Source organism: Delphinus delphis, chromosome 1 (assembly GCF_949987515.2).
Source record: "Delphinus delphis chromosome 1, mDelDel1.2, whole genome shotgun sequence".
In the NCBI taxonomy this organism is placed as follows: Eukaryota; Metazoa; Chordata; class Mammalia; order Artiodactyla; family Delphinidae; genus Delphinus; species Delphinus delphis.
This window is the reverse complement of record NC_082683.1, coordinates 26,463,772-26,484,159: the sequence shown is the minus strand read 5'-3', so window position 1 is coordinate 26,484,159 and position 20,388 is coordinate 26,463,772. Positions and strand designations below refer to the sequence as shown.

Below are 20,388 nucleotides of genomic sequence, written 5' to 3'. Positions count from 1 at the left end.
TGCAATAAAGTTAAAGTGGAAATATTCATTTCCTAATCCCACTCCCCAGAGAAAAATGGCCTAACGCTTTGGTGTGGACACGTCCACATTTTTTTCTCTCTGTATGTAAAATAAATGCGTTATTTTTATAATTTTTTAAAAAGTCTTCCAAAAAAGAAAGGTCAGTTCTCCCCACTCCCCCAAGAGGAGTCTAAGTGATGGTGGTAGTTCATTTAGGCCTCTGAGGAAGAAGGGTAGTTACTGAGTTTCTAACATTATTTCATTTAATCTTCTTGTCACTCTTGTGAGAAAGATGATTATGCTCTATGCATGAGAACTCTGCAAACCAGCAAGGTGAATTGACTTGCCTGCGATTACCCAGCTAGTAATAATTGAGCACTTACTATGTGCTAAATACTAGGCCAACTGCTTTACATGCACTGTCATATTACATCTTCATGATGACCCTACAGGGAAGGTACTGTTATGATCCTCACTTCACAGATAAGGAAACTGAAGCACAGAGTGGTTAAGTAACTTGACCAAGATCACACAGCTAAGTGAACGGGAGAGTCCGGATTCAAATCCAGATATTTTGATACCAAACGATCACTTTGAACCACCAAATGCGGTCTGACTCCAAAGTTCATTCTCCTTTTGCTCAGAATGCACAGAATGGTGGAGGATAGGTGGTGAGGGGTATGGGGGGGCGGGGGGCGGTAGTGGGGAGGCAGCGCTGGAGGGAGTCAAGGGAAAAGCTTCCACTGCTTCTAGATATTCACACTGAGACCCCTTTGAGGGCAGTAGTCGGGGGGGGGGGTGGGGGTGGGGGTGGGGGGGGTGCATTCCCACGTCCACCCGTAGAGGTTAGAAATGGAGGCTCTGGAGCCAGACTGCCTGGGTTTAAATCCTGGCCCTGCTGCTTCCCTGCTGTGTGTTTCTGGACCAGTTACCTAAGCCCTCTGTACCCGTTTCCTCAACTAGGAAATGAGACTAACGCCAGTACCCACCTTAAAGTTTGCTGTGAGGGTGAACATACAGGAAAAGCAGAAGCACACATGCGGCCTCTGAGGGCTCAGGGAGCATGAGTTCCCGGCATCACTCTATCCCATCACCACCCCCAACTGCCCTTTGCCTCGTACAACTCTAGCATCCAAGGTCAGGAGAGGTGGATCCTCCCTCACAGGGGACACCAGCCCCTCATCAGAAGCCCAGCGCATTAGCCATCTCGTGCTGCCGTAACAGCATATCACAAACTGGGTGACATAAACAACAGAAATGTGTTTTCTCATGGTTCTGAATGCTGGAGTCCAAGATCAAGGAGCCGACAGGGTTGCTTTCTCCCGACACCTCTCTCCTTAGCTAGCAGATGGCCATCTTCTTGCTGTGTCCTCACATGGCCTTTTTCTGTGTATGTGCACTCCTGATGTTTCTTCTTCTTGTAAGGACACCGGTTCTTTTGGATTAGATCCCACCCTTATGCCCTCATTTCACCGTTGTTATGTCCTTAAAGGCCCATCTCCAAAGCCAGTCACATGGGAGTTAAGGTTTCAACCTATGAATTTGAGGGGGCACACAATGCAGTATTTCTTTCCTTCCACAAATTATTTATTGAGCACCTACTCTGTGCCAGGCACTGGGATAAGGCACTGGGTACCTCTTTTGTCTTATTGCTGAATTCTTCTCTCTGTTCAAGGCAGGACCCTCTCCTCTTTTTTTGTCTTTTCCGTGTGTGTGTGTGTGTGTGTGTGTGTGTGTGTGTGTGTGTGTGTGTCTCTGTGTATATCCTTCTTTTCACTCTAACAATTTTAATGGAAAATTTCAGAGAGAATAGTATAGCGAACCCCATGTACCCATCACCTGGCTTCAACAATTATAAACTCATGGCCTATTTCATTTCATTCATAGCCTCTGCATTACCAGTATCTTCCACCATTGCCCTGCTCTGGGATTATTGTGAAGCAAATTTCAGGCATAATATTTCATGCACAACATTTTAGTGTATATTTCTAATGGATGAAAAGAAACTCCTTAAAACAGAACCACCATGCTATTATCTTAAAATTATGAAAATAATTACTTAATACAACCAAGTTTCCATGATTATCTATCTAACCCTTTCTTTCATAGTAGTTTTTAAGAAGTCAGAGCCCTAGTGAGGCTGTATGTCTCAAGTCCTTCTTAATCTGTAGGTGTCTTCCCACCCTCTTGAGGTATTTTTGTTGAGGAAGCCAGGTTGTTTATCCTGAGGAGTCTCCTGCAGTCTGAATTTTGGCGATTACATCCCTAGGAGGTTGTTTAACATGATCCTCTCTCTCTTATATTTCCTTTAATTGGCAGTAAGGTCTAGAAGCCTAATCAGATTCAGGTTCTGGTGTTTGGCCAGAATATTTTATAGGCAGGGCTCTATGCCTCTGTCAGATGCATGTAATGTCTAGTTGTTTCTCTTTGGGTGATGTTAGGAGCCATCAGTGATCATAGCCTAGAGATTACAAAATGGTAACATTCCATCTCTTCTTTTACAAGCTGGAATACTTATGGAAAACTTGCCCTGATCAGCTATTTGGTTACCCTGTGGTATAGTTCATACAGGAAAGACAGGAGAAATACTTAATTATTTTCCTTTATTTACCAGTTTTCGTATGAATGGGTTGACTCTAACGTCTTCCAAAGTTGAACATTTTTTTTAATATCATTACAATCCAAAGGACTGAAACATATTTTATGCATTTAAATCCATTGCAGTTATTACTGTAGTCAACGCTCAAATCGTCCCATTGGCCGGCGGGAGCCTTTTGAAATTGGCCCAACCTCATCTTGTACATTTTCTGTCCCTGACCTAAAATCAGCTGTTTCTCCAAGGAGTCCTGGTTCCTTTTAGTGAGAAATAATATTCGGAATCTGGGCACTGGCTCTGCTTATTACTATTGAGTAGGTCCTCATTTCTAAACCTTTACAATGAACGGAGCTAAGAAGTACTTTTTGAAAGATAAAATGCATCATGGGTTCATTTCATTTCCAGTGTAGGAACATTTTTTCTTTTTCACTGAACTTCCTTGATGTCGTATCGGTATCTTCTTTCACTCTTGCTGGTAATCCAGGTTCTCAACGCCAACATAATTTCCCATATTCCTTAATATACACCCAGGAGTCTCAAATTGTAATATCAATACTACCAACAGCAATACGATTACTGAAAATCGTTTGTGTGTTTTTCCTTTCAATTCTTCTTGTCTGTACATCCTACTAGGGATGGACTATCAAATTGCTGTGTTTTAAAATCTCTTTAGTTTCTTCATGTGTGTTTATGCTACCAGCTGATACAGTATTATATTCATTTATTTTACACTGCTTTTAAGATTTGAGAAATTGCTTATCAAATTTAAATCTTTTTTCATTATGTAAAATATTTACATAGTTCCAAAGCTAAACCTCTAAAAGAAGGTTTATTCTGAGAAAGTCTAACTTGTATCTCTATCCTCTCTACCCTGGCCCCTCCCCCCATCCATAGGTAATCTTTTGCATTTTGAGTTTGCCCTTTCATTGATTGTTGATATGAGAAAATATGTGTGTGTCTCCCACCCTTTTCTTAGATAAATGGAATCATTACCCTTGCTTTTGCTGCTGTATCTTGCTTTTATTCACTTAATAAAATATTCTGGGGACCACTCCATGACATTATATAGAACGTTCCTTATTCTTGTTTTATAGCTGCATAAATAGTCCCTGTTGTTGATTACCCCAATTCATTTAGTCAGCTCCCTATTGCTGAGCATTCTGGCTGTTTCCATTCTTCGGCTGTTATAAATAGTACTGCGTTATGTAGCCTGGTACATATATATGTCTTTGCGTATTTTTGCCAGTGTATCTTTGGGATAGAGTTCTAGAAGTAGAGTTGCTGGGTGAGGGAATAAATGCCTATGAATTTTGCTGGATGTTACCAAATTTCCCTGCGTAGGGTTTGTGCTCTTCTGCATGTCCAGCAGGAAAGTACTAGAATTCCTGCTTTCCCTCGGCTTCACGAGTCATCAGACTTTTTGCATTTTTCCCTACCTGATGGATGAGAAATAATTTCTCAGTAGAGTTTTGATTTGTATTTATTTTCTCAGTAAGAGGGAGGTTGAGCATCGTCTCACATGTTAAAGAGACACTGCACTTAGGAATCCTCCCCTCCTTCTCCCTGCCTGGAAACCACCACCCTGGGATATGAAGATTAACTAGAGAGAGTGAAGGATTCAATGAATGGAGAGGTTGTTTGCCAATCACCTGAGCAGAGAAGAGAGGAACTAGCCATAGTGATAAAACGATACAGCAGAGAAGGAAAACAAAATGGTGGCCACCAGAGGAAAGATTTGAGTTTCCTTCTCTGGAAAGTTTAGATAGGGCTTTGTTGATGTATATGACTGAATAGAGAGTAGCCTTGTCAGGCAACAGTGACTCTGTGATCTATGGCTTCCTGCAAAGTGAGTGACAACATCACAGTCCAGCAACCAAAGAGGCTGGGCCTGTGCTGAATGGGAGCCACGAGAGAGTCCCCACTCTCTTCTGAGGCTCTGCGCCTGCCTGGGGACCCAGGCACATGGCAGCAGGCATGCCCTCCCCACCTCCAAGGTCTCACAAGTCCATTGGAAGAGTAGAGCAAAGTATTAGTAGTTTCAGTGCCATGGATGGATGGGTTTTGAAAACAGGTTACTCAGGAGATAACAATACCTATAGGCGATTTATGCTTTCAGTGTTTGATAGAGGTGCTATGTAATTTCTCAGTTTCTCCAAGCCTCAACTTACTGAAAATGGGATAATAATCCCCGCCTATAAAATCAGGATAATAATGGTTATATACCTTTTAATGTTGCTGTTGTCACAAGGATAATCCACGTTAAGCCCAACACATAGTAAACTCACTAGCAGTGAGTTCACACCTATCAGCTGTGGTTGTCGTGCTATTATGTGCTGCAGGGGGATTTGGAGACAGAGGTCTTGAGGTTAAAGCTCTGCTCTAACTTTATTAGCTCTTGATCTAGTCTATCAGCCTACTTAGCCTCAGTTTTCTCCTCTGTAAAATGGGGATAACTTCATAAATGTGGTGCACATTTAAATGAGATAACACGTGGGATGGATTGGGTGGGATGGACTGGAAGACTGGGATTGACGTATGTACACTACTGTGTATGAAGTAGATGGCTGGTGAGGGCCTACTGTACAGCACAGGGGAAAAAAAAGAAGGTACAGTCTGTTTGCAGGACAAATACTAAGTTAACCTTAAAAATGCATTCCACCATACATTAGGTGCAGACAAATACTGTTTGATTCCACTTATACGAAGTACCTAGAATAGTCAAAGTCATAGAGACAGAAAATACCTTGGTAGATGCCAGGGGCGGGAGGGTGGGGGGCGTGGGGAGGAGGAATGGGGGGTTAGTGTTTCATGGGGACAGAGTTTCAGTTTAGGAAGGTGAAAAATTCAGGAGATGGACGATGGTGAGAGTTGCACAACAGTGCGAATATACTTAGTGCCACTGAACTGAACAGTTAAATATGGTTAAAATAGTGTGGTTTATATTGTGTGACTTGTACCACAATAAAAATTTTTTTTTTTAATGAGATAACACGTGTAAAGCAGGTAGCATCGTAAGTCATCGGTATGAGTTGTCTACTATTAACATCATTATTATTCTTTTGTCTTCTTTGTTAGTTAAACTTTCTAATAGAATTTACTATTAAGAATGCTTGACAATTATTTTAGATATTTTCAGGAAGGTTCCAGAATTGAGAGAGGAAAGGTGTGGTACATTTGGCTGTGTTTTATGAGACTGATTCCTTGGGGAAATTTGCCAAAATTTTGCAGAGATAGGAGTGTTGGGAGCTCCTCATCCCCTTGCCTTTCCAGTCTTGTTCAGCGCATTCTGGGTATCTGGTGGCACCGCAGTAAGGGGATCCCCAGGAAGCAGGGTTTCTTTTAAAACTGGGATGCTGCTTAGGGTACGATCTCTGGTCTGATGCTGTCTTCCTAGGTCTGAATCCCAGTTCTACCGCTTGCCAACCCTAGGTAGCAAGGGCCAGTTACTGATTCCCCATAAGGCTCCACTTTCTTAGCTGTAAAATGGAGTGAATAATAGCACCCTCCTCACAGGGTGTGTGTTTTGTGAAGATCAAACATGAGAGACACGTGAAGCTCGGTGTGTGACGGGAGCGGGCTCTCAGTCCACGGCCGTGGTGGTGACAGCGGCAGCGGCTTTGGTGCTCGTGGTGAGGGGAGGGAGTGGGCGAGGTTAGACTAACAAACAACCCCAGAATCTCAGTGGCTTAAACACGGGAGTTTCGCTCTCACACAGACTACTCAGGCTACATGTGTAACCTGGGTCACGGGGCTCTTCTCCTCGGGGTCACTTAGAGGCCCAGGCTGATGGTACTTCCTTCTAGACTCTCACAGTCACAAGCTGCAGGTCCCACGCTGGCTCTTCGTGTTCCCATGTGGGTGGGACACGCATCACTTCCCCCCTCGATGGCTTGGTCAAGGCAGTCACGTGGCCTTGCCTACATGGACACAAAAGGGGGGACGATGAGATCCAGCCACGTGGGCTGACGGCAGAGCACTGGAGCAGCTCTAATGACCACCACAGGGCCAAGGGACTGGCTGCAGGAAGGGGCAGGAGTGATGGGAAAGATGGGAGAGAATGGAAAGGGAAACTGAGGGATGGAAACATGGGCAGAGACAGGCCAAAGGACTGAGCTAACAGGGTTTGCAAGCTCAGAGCCAGCGTGAGGGGTGCCTGAACGCTGAGGGTCTTGTGGCTTTACCTGCCGTGACTACGCTCATCCTTCCATCCACTCATTTATTCATTCAAGCAGTGGTCACTGAGGGACACCCGTGTGCCAAGCACTAGGCTAAGGGCTGGGGGTTCCGAGTTGCGTAAGACAAATTATACGGCCCCTGCGCTCAGGGAGCTCGCAGTGGAGCGGGCTGTGGGCTCCTGGGCCAGAGCACCGGGTGCCAGCGGTGCCAGGGTGGGCCGGGCTTATGCCTCTGCCAGAGGCCTGATGATTGAGTCAGGAGCAAAGAGAGAACCAGTGTGACCCAAATATTAGTTGTGCTTCAACACCACGAGAATGGCAAAGGACTTTGCTTAAAGGATTCTTTTCATTCCTACCCTCTGGCCCTTCATCAAACTCCAAGTGCTATAACTGGACATATCCGTAAAGGACCCAAAAGACAGAGCTCACAGTTTATACAGTTCATGTAATTCTCCATAAAAACAAAAACAGTACTTGCTGGCAGACACGTTTTATAGAGAGATTTCTTTGTTTGTTTATCTGTCCCCCCAAGAAGCCTGCTTCTCTCCCTTCTGTCCCCCCAGCTCCCTGCGGCGGTCATCTGACTTCGCCCAGCGGCACCATCCTGTCTCCGGGCTGGCCTGGCTTCTACAAGGATGCCCTGAGCTGTGCCTGGGTGATTGAAGCCCAGCCAGGCTACCCCATCAAAATCACCTTCGACAGGTGCTTGTAACCACAACCTGGGGGTGGGGGTGAAGAGTGATATCTCTGCGGTGGTGTGGGAGGGAAGCTGGGGTGGGTGACGGACCAGCACCGATGCTGGAATGTCAACAAGGTCAGAGAACACTCGAGTGGCTGCCCTGGGTGGGGTGGGGACAGGCTGCACTGGCTTTGCCCTTGGCCTTGGTTCCATCTCAGTAGCGGGGTCTGTGATGTTTAGGGGACTGTTAGTATCTGAGGAGCATTTCCAGTGTGGGAAGGCGGTCTTCTCACCTCTGACCCGAATCGTGCTCATATGCCGCACTTCTAACTCCCACCCTGGCTGTGCCCCTCGGGTGGGGGAAGTAGCCACCCAAGTATGAACACAAACTTCTTCTAGACGAAGCGTTCGTGGCGTAGAATAGCTGTTGCAAACTTTGCTGTGAAGGGCCAGGTAGTAAATACTTCAGGTTTCATGGGACACTTGCTGATACCTGTTGCATAGTCTTTGCTTTTAAAAAAAAAAAATACTGCTTTATAAACGTAAAAACCATTCTTAGCCCTTAGGCCATCCAAGAACAGACTCTAGACCAGAACTGGCCCTGGGGCTGTAGTTTACTGACCCCTGGCCTAGAACATTCTGACCCCCATGAGGCTAGTCACTGTGCCTCTAGGTCTGAAGATGGGTCACAGCCCAGGCCACAGAGAGGACTGGGAAAGCCGCATCCAACCACAGGAGGAGGAGGGTTCAACACAGGAGGGAAGGTCCTCCCACATCTCCAGTAAATGTATGCAGATTATACTAAAATCTCCCAGCCTGCCAAAATCCACTTGTTCTGAAGCCCAGGTCAGGCAGGGCCTTTTGTCATTTGCAAATTAATGAAGTTTCTCAAGACGTCTTCACTTCCATCTTCGGCAGATTTAAAACTGAGGTCAACTATGACACTCTGGAAGTGCGAGATGGACGGACGTACTCGGCGCCCTTGATCGGAGTTTACCACGGGACCCAGGTCCCCCAGTTCCTCATCAGCACCAGCAACTACCTCTACCTCCTCTTCTCTACCGACAAGAGTCACTCGGACATCGGCTTCCAGCTCCGCTATGAGAGTGAGTGTCGGGGCGTCAGTGACAGGGTCGGCCGTGTGGGGAAAGGACCAAGGGCTGAGCTCCACCAGGAGGCCCCGCTCGGCCGCATCGCCACGACGTTCTCAGTTAGGCTGTGCTCCTCGGGAGGTGCTGCCTGTTCTCAGCATCTCTCAGAGCTCAACTTTAGAAAGAATGGAAGGTCCCCCTCTGTGTGCAGATGATTGGGCGCCACCGTGCTGGGCACTCTGGGGACAGATGGTGACATGGGAGTGAGATGCCATCTCCCGCTCCCTCACCCTCTCTCATCACCTGCATTCATCGCTGGTGCCTCGATTGAAAGAGCTTGTTGATTCAATTCTTTGCAGACCGCTCTAGTAACTTAGGGCCAAGAGCACCATGAGAAGAGGGTTGTTTTCTTACCCGTGTTCGTATCCATAACCCTTAGCATGGCTTCTAAGCCATAGGGGACACCTCACTGATGGTTACTGAATGAATGATGAACGAACAAATGATGAAGACAGGTTGTTCTCCCTGACAGATGGGTCTTCAGATACCCTCAGCAGATACTGACAGCCACATCTGAGGAGGGGGCAGATGACAACTCCAGCCTTCTCTCTATCAGGGCTCTGTCCCCCCCCCTTTGTGAGTCAGCTGGCGGCCCTCTATGCTCACAGTGAGCTGTTCCAGCTGTGGGCTCTCTATTCCAGCTATAACACTGCAGTCAGACCACTGTCTGGATCCAGGGATCCCCGTCAATGGGCAGCGTCATGGGAATGACTTCTACGTGGGCGCCCTGGTGACCTTCAGCTGTGACTCGGGCTACACACTAAGCGACGGGGAGCCCCTGGAGTGTGAGCCCAACTTCCAGTGGAGCCGGGCCCTGCCCAGCTGTGAAGGTGAGACATACCAGCAGGGGGCGCTAAAGTAGAGGACTCCTTTCCTGCCCTGAAAATACAGGCACTGACCCCCTGACCCTGTCAGTGAGGGTTGGAGGTTTGGACGAGATGGGGGCTGGGATCCCAGGGGGACTGTGAGGGAAGCTCCCTGGGCCACTCCAGTCTTTCAGTGCCCGCTTCCCTCCTCTCCAGCTCTCTGTGGTGGCTTCATTCAAGGCTCCAGTGGGACCATCTTGTCACCGGGGTTCCCTGATTTCTACCCCAACAACTTGAACTGCACCTGGATTATCGAAACATCACATGGCAAGGGTAAGTGTTTAGGCCCAGGGCAGGTATCGGGATGCAACATGGTCAGGGCCCCAAGGTCCCCAGGTCAAGATGACCTCAGTGGGGATCTCCCTCTCTAGTGACCTCTGGGCTTAGTCTGAATTTTTCTCACCAACCAGAAAACTCCCAGAACATTCCTATCTCTTTGAATCACAGAACTCATTCAACAAATATTTTTCAAACCTAAAATCTCCATTCTAGAAGAGATCTTAGAGATTACCAGCTCTCAAACCTACTTAATTCGGTCGGGAATCTTCTCCCAATCACTCCGCACAAGACGGCAGCACACCTTCTGTCTAAACACCCCCCGTGGTGGAGAGGTGACCAATCCACTCAACAAAGGGGCACCTATTCTCATTTTCTGCTAGGTCTGACCCCTCCTAATAACCTGAGACTGAGTTCCTTGTACTGAGTCCTGGAGGAACATAGGCTGCCTCTGCTCCCTGTTCCTCACATCCAGCCTTCAGATATTGTACGTGGCAATCCTCTTCTCACAGAACTCACACTGTTCCTCAGAGGAGTGTTTTCATATTCCTCAGCGGGCTGGACTCTTGCCCTACCTTCCCTGGCATAAATGACCTTTGGGAGTCCCAAGTTCAAAGTAAGGGCGCTGACTACAAATAAACATTAACTAATATACTCTTTCACTCCACAAATATTGATTGAACTCCACCTGTGTGGCAGACCCTGGGGCTGGGAATACACAGTAACCAGGCAGAGATGGCTTCTACCCTCAGAAGCTTGCTCCGAAGTTCATCTAGAGTCAAGGTTCTTAAAGCAGTTTGGCAAATACTCTAATGTTAGACCCCTACAGTAGAGGCTTAGATTTTCTATGTTGGTGGTGGAAACCAGGCAACTATGTTTTTAGAACACTTCACTAGTAACTGTGATGCGTGCCTTTAAATAAGAACCTCTGATCTAGAAGAATGAACGTGTAGAAAAGCCAAGAAAAACTTCAAAGGGAAGAGTAACCCTTCCAGATATTAAAATGTTATTATGGGATAAAATAATTTTAATGATGTGGTATGAGTATAGGAGTGGACACACAAATCAGTGGGGGAAAATAAAGATCCAGAAATAGGTTCCCCTCTGTGTGTGTGTGTGTGTGTGCGTGTGTGTGTGTGAGAGAGAGAGAGAGAGAGAGTGTGTGTGTATATGTGTGTGCGAGAGAGAGAGACAGTCTTTAGTATATGATTAAAGTGTCATTTCCAATCCATTAAAGAGAGGATGGATTATTTAATAAATGGTTTTAAAACAGTGGGCTTAACCATTTGGGAAAAAGAAAAAACCAAATCATACCTCACGCATTTATCCACAAATTCTAGTACTAGAAGGATATGAAAGTCTAACCTCAGGTGGGACTTACTTAAAGAGTAACACCAAAAGTAGAATCCATAAAGGCAAAGACTGTTAGATTTGATTAAATAATACTTTGAATGGATTATGGGTTTTTTAAATAAATATATAAATATTCAAAATATTCATGTAAAATATTCAAATAGTTAATGGACAAAAATATTTGCAACCTATGTAATCATCTAAGGACCAAGAACCTGATGCATAAAAAGCTCTTAAAATTTTTTTAGAAAAATATGCCTGGTCTACAGGGCTATAAAGTAAGCAAAACTGTAAACACTTTGTAATAGAGGAGATACAAATGAAAAGACCTCGACCGCCCCTAACAATTTTAAAAATGCATATTCACCCAGTAAATGAAATGCCATTTCCCTTTTCAAGTCAGCAGAGAACATCACAACAGTGTAACAGTGTGGGGGACAGCGTAGAGACACGAATACTATTCTTCCATGCTGCCGTTGTGCGAAACTGCTCAAACTTTCCAGAGGATGATTCAACAATGAATCAAAAGTCTTAAGAATATACGTGCCTCCGGTACTTCCCTGGTGGCGCAGTGGTTAAGAATCCACCTGCCAATGCTTGATCCCTGGTCCAGGAATATCCCACATGCTGTGGGGCAACTAAGCCCATGCACCACAACTACTGAGCTTGTGTTCTAGAACCCGCGAGCCACAACTACTGAAGCCCGTGCTCCTAGAGCCCGTGCTCCACAACAAGAGAAGCCACCGCAATGAGAAGCCCGCGCACCGCAACGAAGAGTAGCCCCCGCTCGCCGCAACTAGACAAAGCCCGCACACAGCAACGAAGACCCAACACAGCCAAAAATAAATAAATTAATTAATTAAAAAACAAAAAAAAGAATATATGTGCCTCTGGACCCAGCAGTTCTACTTCTTGGAATTTATCTGAAGAAAATAAATAAACTGTACATCAAGATTTAGCTACAAGATTGTCCCCTAAAACACTTTATTAATTGAAAAACTAGTAACTATTCCCATGTCCATCGATCAGGAAATGTTAACTAAATGTATGGTATAGCCAAATAACGAAATATTCAATATTACCATGCAGCTACTGAAAGGAGTAATGTGAAAGAATATTTAAAGCCCTACACAGATGGTCGCAATACACTGTTGACTAAAAAAGAAGTTTGCCAAAGTAATATATTCAGTTTATAAAAATTAAGCAAGGAGGCTTCCCTGGTGGCGCAGTGGTTAAGAATCTGCCTGCCAGTGCAGGGGACACAGGTTCAAGCCCTGGTCCAGGAAGATCCCACATGCCGCGGAGCAACTAAGCCCGTGCGCTACAACTACTGAGCCTGTGCTCTAGATCCCACAAGCCACAACTACTGAGCCCGTATGCCACAACTACTGAAGCCCACGTGCCTAGAGCCCATGCTCAGCAACAAGAGAAGCCACCGCAATGAGCAGCCCGCACACCGCAACAAAGAGTAGCACCCAGTCGCCACAACTAGAGAAAGCCCGCGTGCAGCAACGAAGACCCAACACAGCCAAAAATAAATTAATTAATTAATTTAATTTATTTATTAAAATATTAAGCAAGGATATGTGCATAGAAAACAGTCTGAAGAGCTATGCCCCCAAAGGTTAATACTAGTTGTCTCTTATTTTCATCTTTTGACTTTTTCCTAATTTTGAGCACTAAATATGTATTCCATGTAAAGTATACTATTTGTATAAAAAAAGAAAATTTGAAAGAAAAGTCACTTATAATCCCACCTCATGTATTTAAGCACTGTCACTGTTGCCTTTAATAGGCCTGGTATTTAGCCGGGATTAGGACAGCCTTGGGCAAGACGGGACCCTCCGGCAAGTCAGGGCAATGCGGGGCTGGCCCCTTTTTCCCACAATATTGTTCCCGAGGAGAGGAGGGACGGAGGCAGCGTCCTTGTTCATCCTGCAGAGCTGTTTCCACCAAGCCTGGTCCAGAGTTGGCCATTGCCAGGGCCAGAAGCTACTCTGGCATCAAGAGGGAAAGAAAGGCAGCCCCCTGTGACCCCTAGAGTAACGACCCCCCATAGTCATGATTCTCTCTGCATCTGACGTCTGTAATTATAGGGGTGTATGTTCCTCTTTGCCTTTCTACCCGTGTCTTTCCTTAGAAATCAATGCAGTTCAACAAATTTTTAACAAATGCTTATCTGATACTTGGGCTTGCTGTAGGTGCTAGGCAAACACAGGGGAACAGACCCTCTGGCGCTGCCTGCCTTGTAGTCTAGCGGTAGAGATCCAGCCTAAAGAGACCTCACAATGTACCATGGTCAATTCTGGGATAGAGCAGACACAGGTGGGGAGTTGAGACTTAGGCCAGTCTTCAAGGATGAACAGGAATTAGCCAGGATGAGAGGTGTTCCAGGCAGAGAATCAAGAGGTCACTGATGTATAACCAGGTCACTTCTTCCTTAGAACCATTGAAAGGCTTCACCAGACCCTAAGCATTGAGCCCCAAATTGTAAACCAGCTAGCATGGCCTTACAGCCCTGGCTTATTACCTTTCTCAGCCTCCTTCTGAGCCCTCTAAGCACTAAGTCCTAGTTGCACTGAACTTCTTTCAGTTCCTAGAACTTCTTAGGCTTTCGTTGTCCTCTAGAGCTTTGCACAATGGGACAATTTTCTTCTCCTGGAACACTTCCTGTCCCCGCATCGTCTCCACCATTCCCCTTGCCTGGCCAGCTGCTCATCCTTCTGAATTCACTTCCTCTACCGAACCTTCCCATCCCCCTGCCCCCAGCACTGGGTCTGGGTGGGGCCCCCCTCCACAGGCTCCTGTGTGACCCTGTACCTTCCCAATCCCAGACTTCTCCCCACTGTATGGAACTTGGCATCCTCGTCATCTGTCCCCCGGACCAACTCCAAGCTCTTTCAGAGAAATGTCTGCCTTGCTTCCTGCAGTTTCCTCAGCTGCTGGCTTCATGCCTGGCACATAAGAAACTCCAGAAATGTCTATATGAATTGAATTAAAGTGAACTCACACCCTTCTCCAGAGGGCACCCCTCAGGCTCTGCTTGTAACAGTATCTCGGGTTAACAGACCTATGGAGGCTGCTGACTCCGATTGCGCCCTACCAGGTAGAAGTCCAGCTGGGAAAACTGAAAGCTCTGTGAAATTCAGAATTGTTCAACTTACCACATGCCCAGCCCAAGGGAGTAGCCATTTCAGGAGTCCAGATAACATGCCCTTGCTAAGACCCCAGGCCTGACATCTTTTAACCCACAAGGCTGTCTGGGAGTTAGATGAACTGAGTACTAAGAACGCCTACTGTGTGCCAGGCACTGTGCCGTGGGCTTTGCATGTGCTGCCCCAGGTGTTCCTCTCCCCAAGGATTAAATGTCACCTAAAGGCGCAGAGCAGCTTTGGCCCAGACACTTTCGCTGGTAGACGGGCTTTTGACCCAGGTCTACCTCCCTCCAAATCCCCTCCTTTCCCATGGCCCTGCTCTCTCCGCTCCAGTGTGGTGTTAATGTGCTTTGCACTCCACTGCATGGTTCAGTGGAGTCTTCGCTTGTGTGTGCATCTGTCACACCAAATCTGGATTCAAACTCCAGCACAGGGCCTCTCTATTTCTGTGACAATGTCTTCATTTTCACACAATGGCCAAAAGAGCCCCAAGCAATCAGCATAGCTGGGAAACCCAGGAGTTTCACCTCGGTTGTTTACTCATCCTTAGAATCCCTGCCAAATGGTTATTCCTTTGGAGGGGCTGTATTTGCATGCTGGAAAAACAGAGTAAAGGCACAGTGCTTAATTCACCTTTGTTTCCGCCTGTTACTGTGTCTGACTCATCCTCCACCCAGCCCTGTGTTCCAGCGAGGAGGGAAAGACATCTATTCCACCAAGCCTCTTCCCAAGCTCTGCAGACTGAGAACAGTTTTCTCAGTTGCACACGTGTTTATGTGTCGGCAGTACAGGATATGTACGGGCATACATACCCGTGGGGTTCCAAGCATGCTTACATCCCTCGTGTCACAGACTGTGACCCCTGTGAAGCCTTCCCAACCCCGGAGACGTAGTTGTCCACTCTCCCTCTGTGTCCCCACTCTGTATTCTCACTGCTCATGTTCCTGTCTCCTCCTCTAGACTGGGAGATCTTTCTCGGTGCTTAGCACAGGCCTGACACTTAGTAGGCACTCAGGGTCTATGTCTTTGAGTAAATAGGTAAATGGATGCATGTCAGCTGCCCGGGCACAGGGCATTCACAAGCTGCTTCCCTGGTCCCACCTCTACTGGGTTCTGTTCCCCCAACCGCCACCTGTATAATCCCAAATACTCCAGATCACCAGTTTCTATCAACAGAGAGGCAAAACAACCAAAAACATCTAAAATGCTTAAATATTAAGACCTTGGATCTAACCATCGTTTATCAAAAACGTGTCAGTAATTAGAGAAGTATTCCTCACACTCGTATGTGCCTACACATCTCTTGGGGGATCTTGTTGGCATGCAGATTCTGATTCAGGAGGTCTGTGGTGGAGGCCAAGATTCTGCATTTCCAACAAGCTTCCAGACAATGCCCCAGATGCTGAGGTCCGTGGACTTTGAACAGCACTTGGGTGCAGGGTTCCTCGCCTACCCAAGTTCCTGCCCTGGTACATCCATGGCATGTATTCCCATGGGCACACTCACCCGTGGGTGGACGTGCATTACACATCTGCCCACACAAGCACAACTGCCATCTGGACAAGTTCAAGAGTTGCCCTGGGTGTTAAGATCCTGCTGCTCCATAACTTACCCCCGAACCCTGTGGCGACCTGGCCCCTCCTACCACGGGCTCTCTTTCCATAGTGAGAGAAGATGCCTCATGAGGTGGTTTATTGCACAGCCTCCGCCACCAGATTGTCTCAGTTCAGATCTCGGCTCTCCCACCTACTAGCTGGAACTTGTAGAACTTGTAAATGTTTTCGTATCTTCCCTTCTGATTGATAGGGGCCAACTAAAGAGCAACTCAGGACAGTGACACACATACTTAGTGCTGAATGTTATTGTCTTTATTGAGTGCTCTTAGCCCCTCCCCCTCAGTGGAGGTCCCCTCCCTTTTTCCCATCTCAGATGGGATGGCTGCCTGTCCCCTCCCCCACCAATCCCCCTCCTCCCTGTCTTCTGTTTGATGCCCCTCCTACCCCAGGCTTCCAATCTGCCCCTCCTCTGATGGCCACCCTTCCCTGCTCTGGTCCTCTTCATGCTTGTGGATTCAGGTAGCAGGTGTCCCAGATCTACTGCTGTAGTCTGACCTTGGTCCTGAACTCTAAGTCTGTACTTCCAGTTCCCACTAGCTCATGCTGCTTGAATGTCAAACATGCAGGGTATTCAAGGCCATTACCCTTCTACCACCTACTCCTCTTCTTCCTATGCGTCCGACCCCGGGTCACAAAAGACATCACTGTCCTTCAGGTCAAGATCTTCCCCGTCATCTGGGGAGACCTTCAAGATGGCAGAGGAGTAAGACTTGGAGATCACCTTCTGCCCCACAAATACATCAGAAATACATCTACATATGGAACAACTCCTACAGAACACCTACTGAACGCTGGCAGAAGACCTCAGGCTTCCCAAAAGGCAAGAAACTGCCCACGTACCTGGCTATGTGGCTGACAGGGTCTTGGTGCTCCGGCCAGGTGTCAGACCTGTGCCTCTGAGATGGGAGAGCTGAGTTTAGGACATTGGTCCACCAGAGACCTCCTGGCTCCACGTAATATCAAACGGCAAAAGCTCTCCCAGAGATCTCCATCTCAACACTAAGATCCAGCTCCACTCAAATACCAGCAAGCTAGAGTGCTGGACACCCTATGCCAAACAACTAGCAAGACAGGAACACAACCCCACCCATTAGCAGAGAAGCTGCCTAAAATCATAATAAGGCCACAGACACCACAAAACACACCACCAGCTGCGGTCCTGCCCACCAGAAAGACAAGATCCAGCCTCATCCACCAGAACACAGGCACTAGCCCCCTCCACCAGGAAGCCTACACAACCCACTGAACCAACCTTAACCACTGGGGGCAGACACCAAAAACAACAGGAACTACGAACCTGCAGCCTGCAAAAAGGAGACCCCAAACACAATAAGATAAGCAAAATGAGAAGACAGAGAAACACACAGCAGATGAAGGAGCAAGGTAAAAACCCACCAGACCAAACAAATGAAGAGAAAATAGGCAGTCTACCTGAAAAACAATTCAGAGTAATAATAGTACAGATGATCCATGTTCTTAGAAATAGAATGGAGAAAATACAGGAAACGTTTAACAAGGACCTAGAAGAATTAAAGAGAAAACAAACAATGATGAACAACACAATAAATGAACTTAAAAATGCTCTAAAATGAATCAATAGCAGAATAACTGAGGCAGAAGATCAGATAAGTAACCTGGAAGATAAAATAGTGGAAATAGCTACTGCAGAGCAGAATAAAGAAAAAACAAAGAAAAGAATTGAGGACAGTCTTGGAGACCTCTGGAACAACATTAAATGCACCAACATTCTAATTATAGGGGTCCCAGAAGAAGAAGAGAAAAAAGAAGGGACTGAGAAAATATTTGAAGAGATTATAGTTGAAAACTTCCCTAATATGGGAAAGGAAATAGTCAATCAAGTCTAGGAAGCACAGAGACTCCCATACAGGATAAATCCAAGGAGAAACACGCCAAGACACATATTAATCAAACTATCAAAAATTAAGTACAAAGAAAAAATATTAAAAGCAGTAAGGGAAAAGAAACAAATAACATACAAGGGAATCCCCATAAGGTTAACAGCTGATCTTTCAGCAGAAACTCTGCAAGCCAGAAGGGAGTGGCAGGACATATTTAAAGTGATGAAAGGGAAAAACCTACAATCAGATTACTCTACCCAGCAAGGATCTCATTCAGATTTGACAGAGAAACTAAAACCTTTACAGACAAGCAAAAGCTAAGACAATTCAGCACCACAAACCCAGCTTTACAACAAATGCTAAAGGAACTTCTCTAGGCAGGACACACAAGAGAAGGAAAAGACCTACAATAACAAACTCAAAACAATTAAGAAAATGATAATAGGAACATACATATCGATAATTATCTTAAATGTAAATGGATTACATGCTCCCACCAAAAGACATAGACTGGCTGAATGGATACAAAAGCAAGACCCATATAGATGCTGTCTACAAGAGACCCACTTTAGACCTAGGGACACATACAGACTGAAAGTGAGGGGATGGAAAAAGATATTCCATGCAAAGGGAAATCAAAAGAAAGATTGAGTAGCAATTCTCATATCAGAAAAAAATTGACTTTAAAATAAAGACTCTTACAAGAGGCAAAGAAGGACACTACATAATGATCAAGGGATCAATCCAAGAAGAAGATAGAACAATTGTAAATATTTATACACCCAACATAGGAGCACCTCAATACATAAGGCAAATGCTAACAGCCATAAAAGGGGAAATTGACAGTAACACAATCATAGTAGGGGACTTTAACACCCCACTTTCACCAATGAACAGATCATCCAAAATGAAAATAAATAAGGAAACACAAGGTTTAAATGATACATTAAACAAGGTGGACTTAATTGATATTTATAGGACATTCCATCCAAAAACAACAGAATACACTTTCTTCTCAAGCGCTCATGGAACATTCTCCAGGATAGATCATACACAGAAATAAACTCAAAATGGATTAAAGACCTAAATGTAAGGCCAGACACTATCAAACTCTTAGAGGAAAACATAGGCAGAACACTCTATGACATAAATCACAGAAAGATCCTTTTTGACCCACCTCCCAGAGAAATGGAAATAAAAACAAAAATAAACAAATGGGACCTAATGAAACTTAAGAGCTTTTGCACAGCAAAGGAAACCATAAACGAGACCAAAAGACAACCCTCAGAATGGGAGAAAATATTTGCAAATGAAGCAACTGGCAAAGGATTAATCTCCAAAATTTACAAGCAACTCATGCAGCTCAATAACAAAAAAACAAACAACCCAATCCAAAAATGGTCAGAAGACCTAAATAGACATTTCTCCAAAGAAGATATACAGACTGCCAACAAACACATGAAAGTATGCTCAACATCATTAACCATTAGAGAAATGCAAATCAAATCTACAATGAGATATCATCTCACACCGGTCAGAATGGCCATCATCAAAACATCTAGAAACAATAAATGCCGGAGAGGGTGTGGAGAAAAGGGAACACTCTTACACTGTTGGTGGGAATGTAAATTGATACAGCCACTATGGAGAACAGTATGGAGGTTCCTTAAAAAACTAAAAATAGAACTACCATATGACCCAGCAATCCCACTACTGGGCATATACCCTGAGAAAACCATAATTCAAAAATAGTCATGTACCAAAATATTCATTGAAGCTCTATTTACAATAGCCAGGACATGGAAGCAACCTAAGTGTCCATCAACAGATGAATGAGTAAAGAAGATGTGGCACATATATACAATGGAATATTACTCAGCCATAAAAGGAAACAAAATTGAGATATTTGTAGTGAGGTGGATGGACCTAGAGTCTATCAAACAGAGTGAAGTAAGTCAGAAAGAGAAAAACAAATACTGTATGCTAACACATATATATGGAATCTAAGAAAAAAAAAAAAGGTCATGAAGTACCTAGGGGTAAGACGGGAATAAAGACACAGACCTACTAGAGCATGGACTTGAGGATATGGGGTGGGGTAAGGGTAAGCTGTGACAAAGTGAGAGAGTGGCGTGGACATATATACACCACCAAACGTAAAATAGATAGCTAGTGGGAAGCAGCCGCATAGCACAGGGAGATCAGCTACGTGGTTTGTGACCACCTAGAGGGGTGGGATAAGGTGGGTGGGAGGTAGGGAGATGCAAGAGGGAAGAGATATGGGAACATATGTATATGTACAACTGATTTACTTTGTTATAAAGCAGAAACTAACACACCATTGTAAAGCAATTATACTCCAAAGAGATGTTAAAAAAAATGTTTCTCTTTACACATTTCTCTACTTCTAAAGCTTTTTTGCAATAAACACGTGTTACCTTTAAAAAAAAAGCAATGAAAAATAAATGAAGGAAACAATAGCCAAGATCAATAAAACTAAAGCTGGTTCTTTGAGAAGATAAACCATTAGCCAGACTCATCAAGAAAAAAAGGGAGAAGACTCAAATCAATAGAATTAGAAAAGAAAATGGAGAAGTAACAACTGACACTGCAGAAATACAAAGGATCATGAGAGATTACTACAAGCAACTATATGCCAATA

General features: G+C 45.2%; 1 protein-coding gene across 1 annotated transcript in view; it reads left to right on the top strand.

The window, feature by feature from the left end:
- CSMD2 (CUB and Sushi multiple domains 2) overlaps positions 1-20,388 on the top strand; it is a 667,671-nt gene that overhangs the window by 424,561 nt on the left and 222,722 nt on the right. Inside the window, 4 exon segments of the mRNA XM_060018797.1 lie at positions 7,335-7,473; positions 8,369-8,556; positions 9,243-9,431; positions 9,624-9,740. Coding sequence (XP_059874780.1) covers positions 7,335-7,473; positions 8,369-8,556; positions 9,243-9,431; positions 9,624-9,740 — 633 coding nt within the window.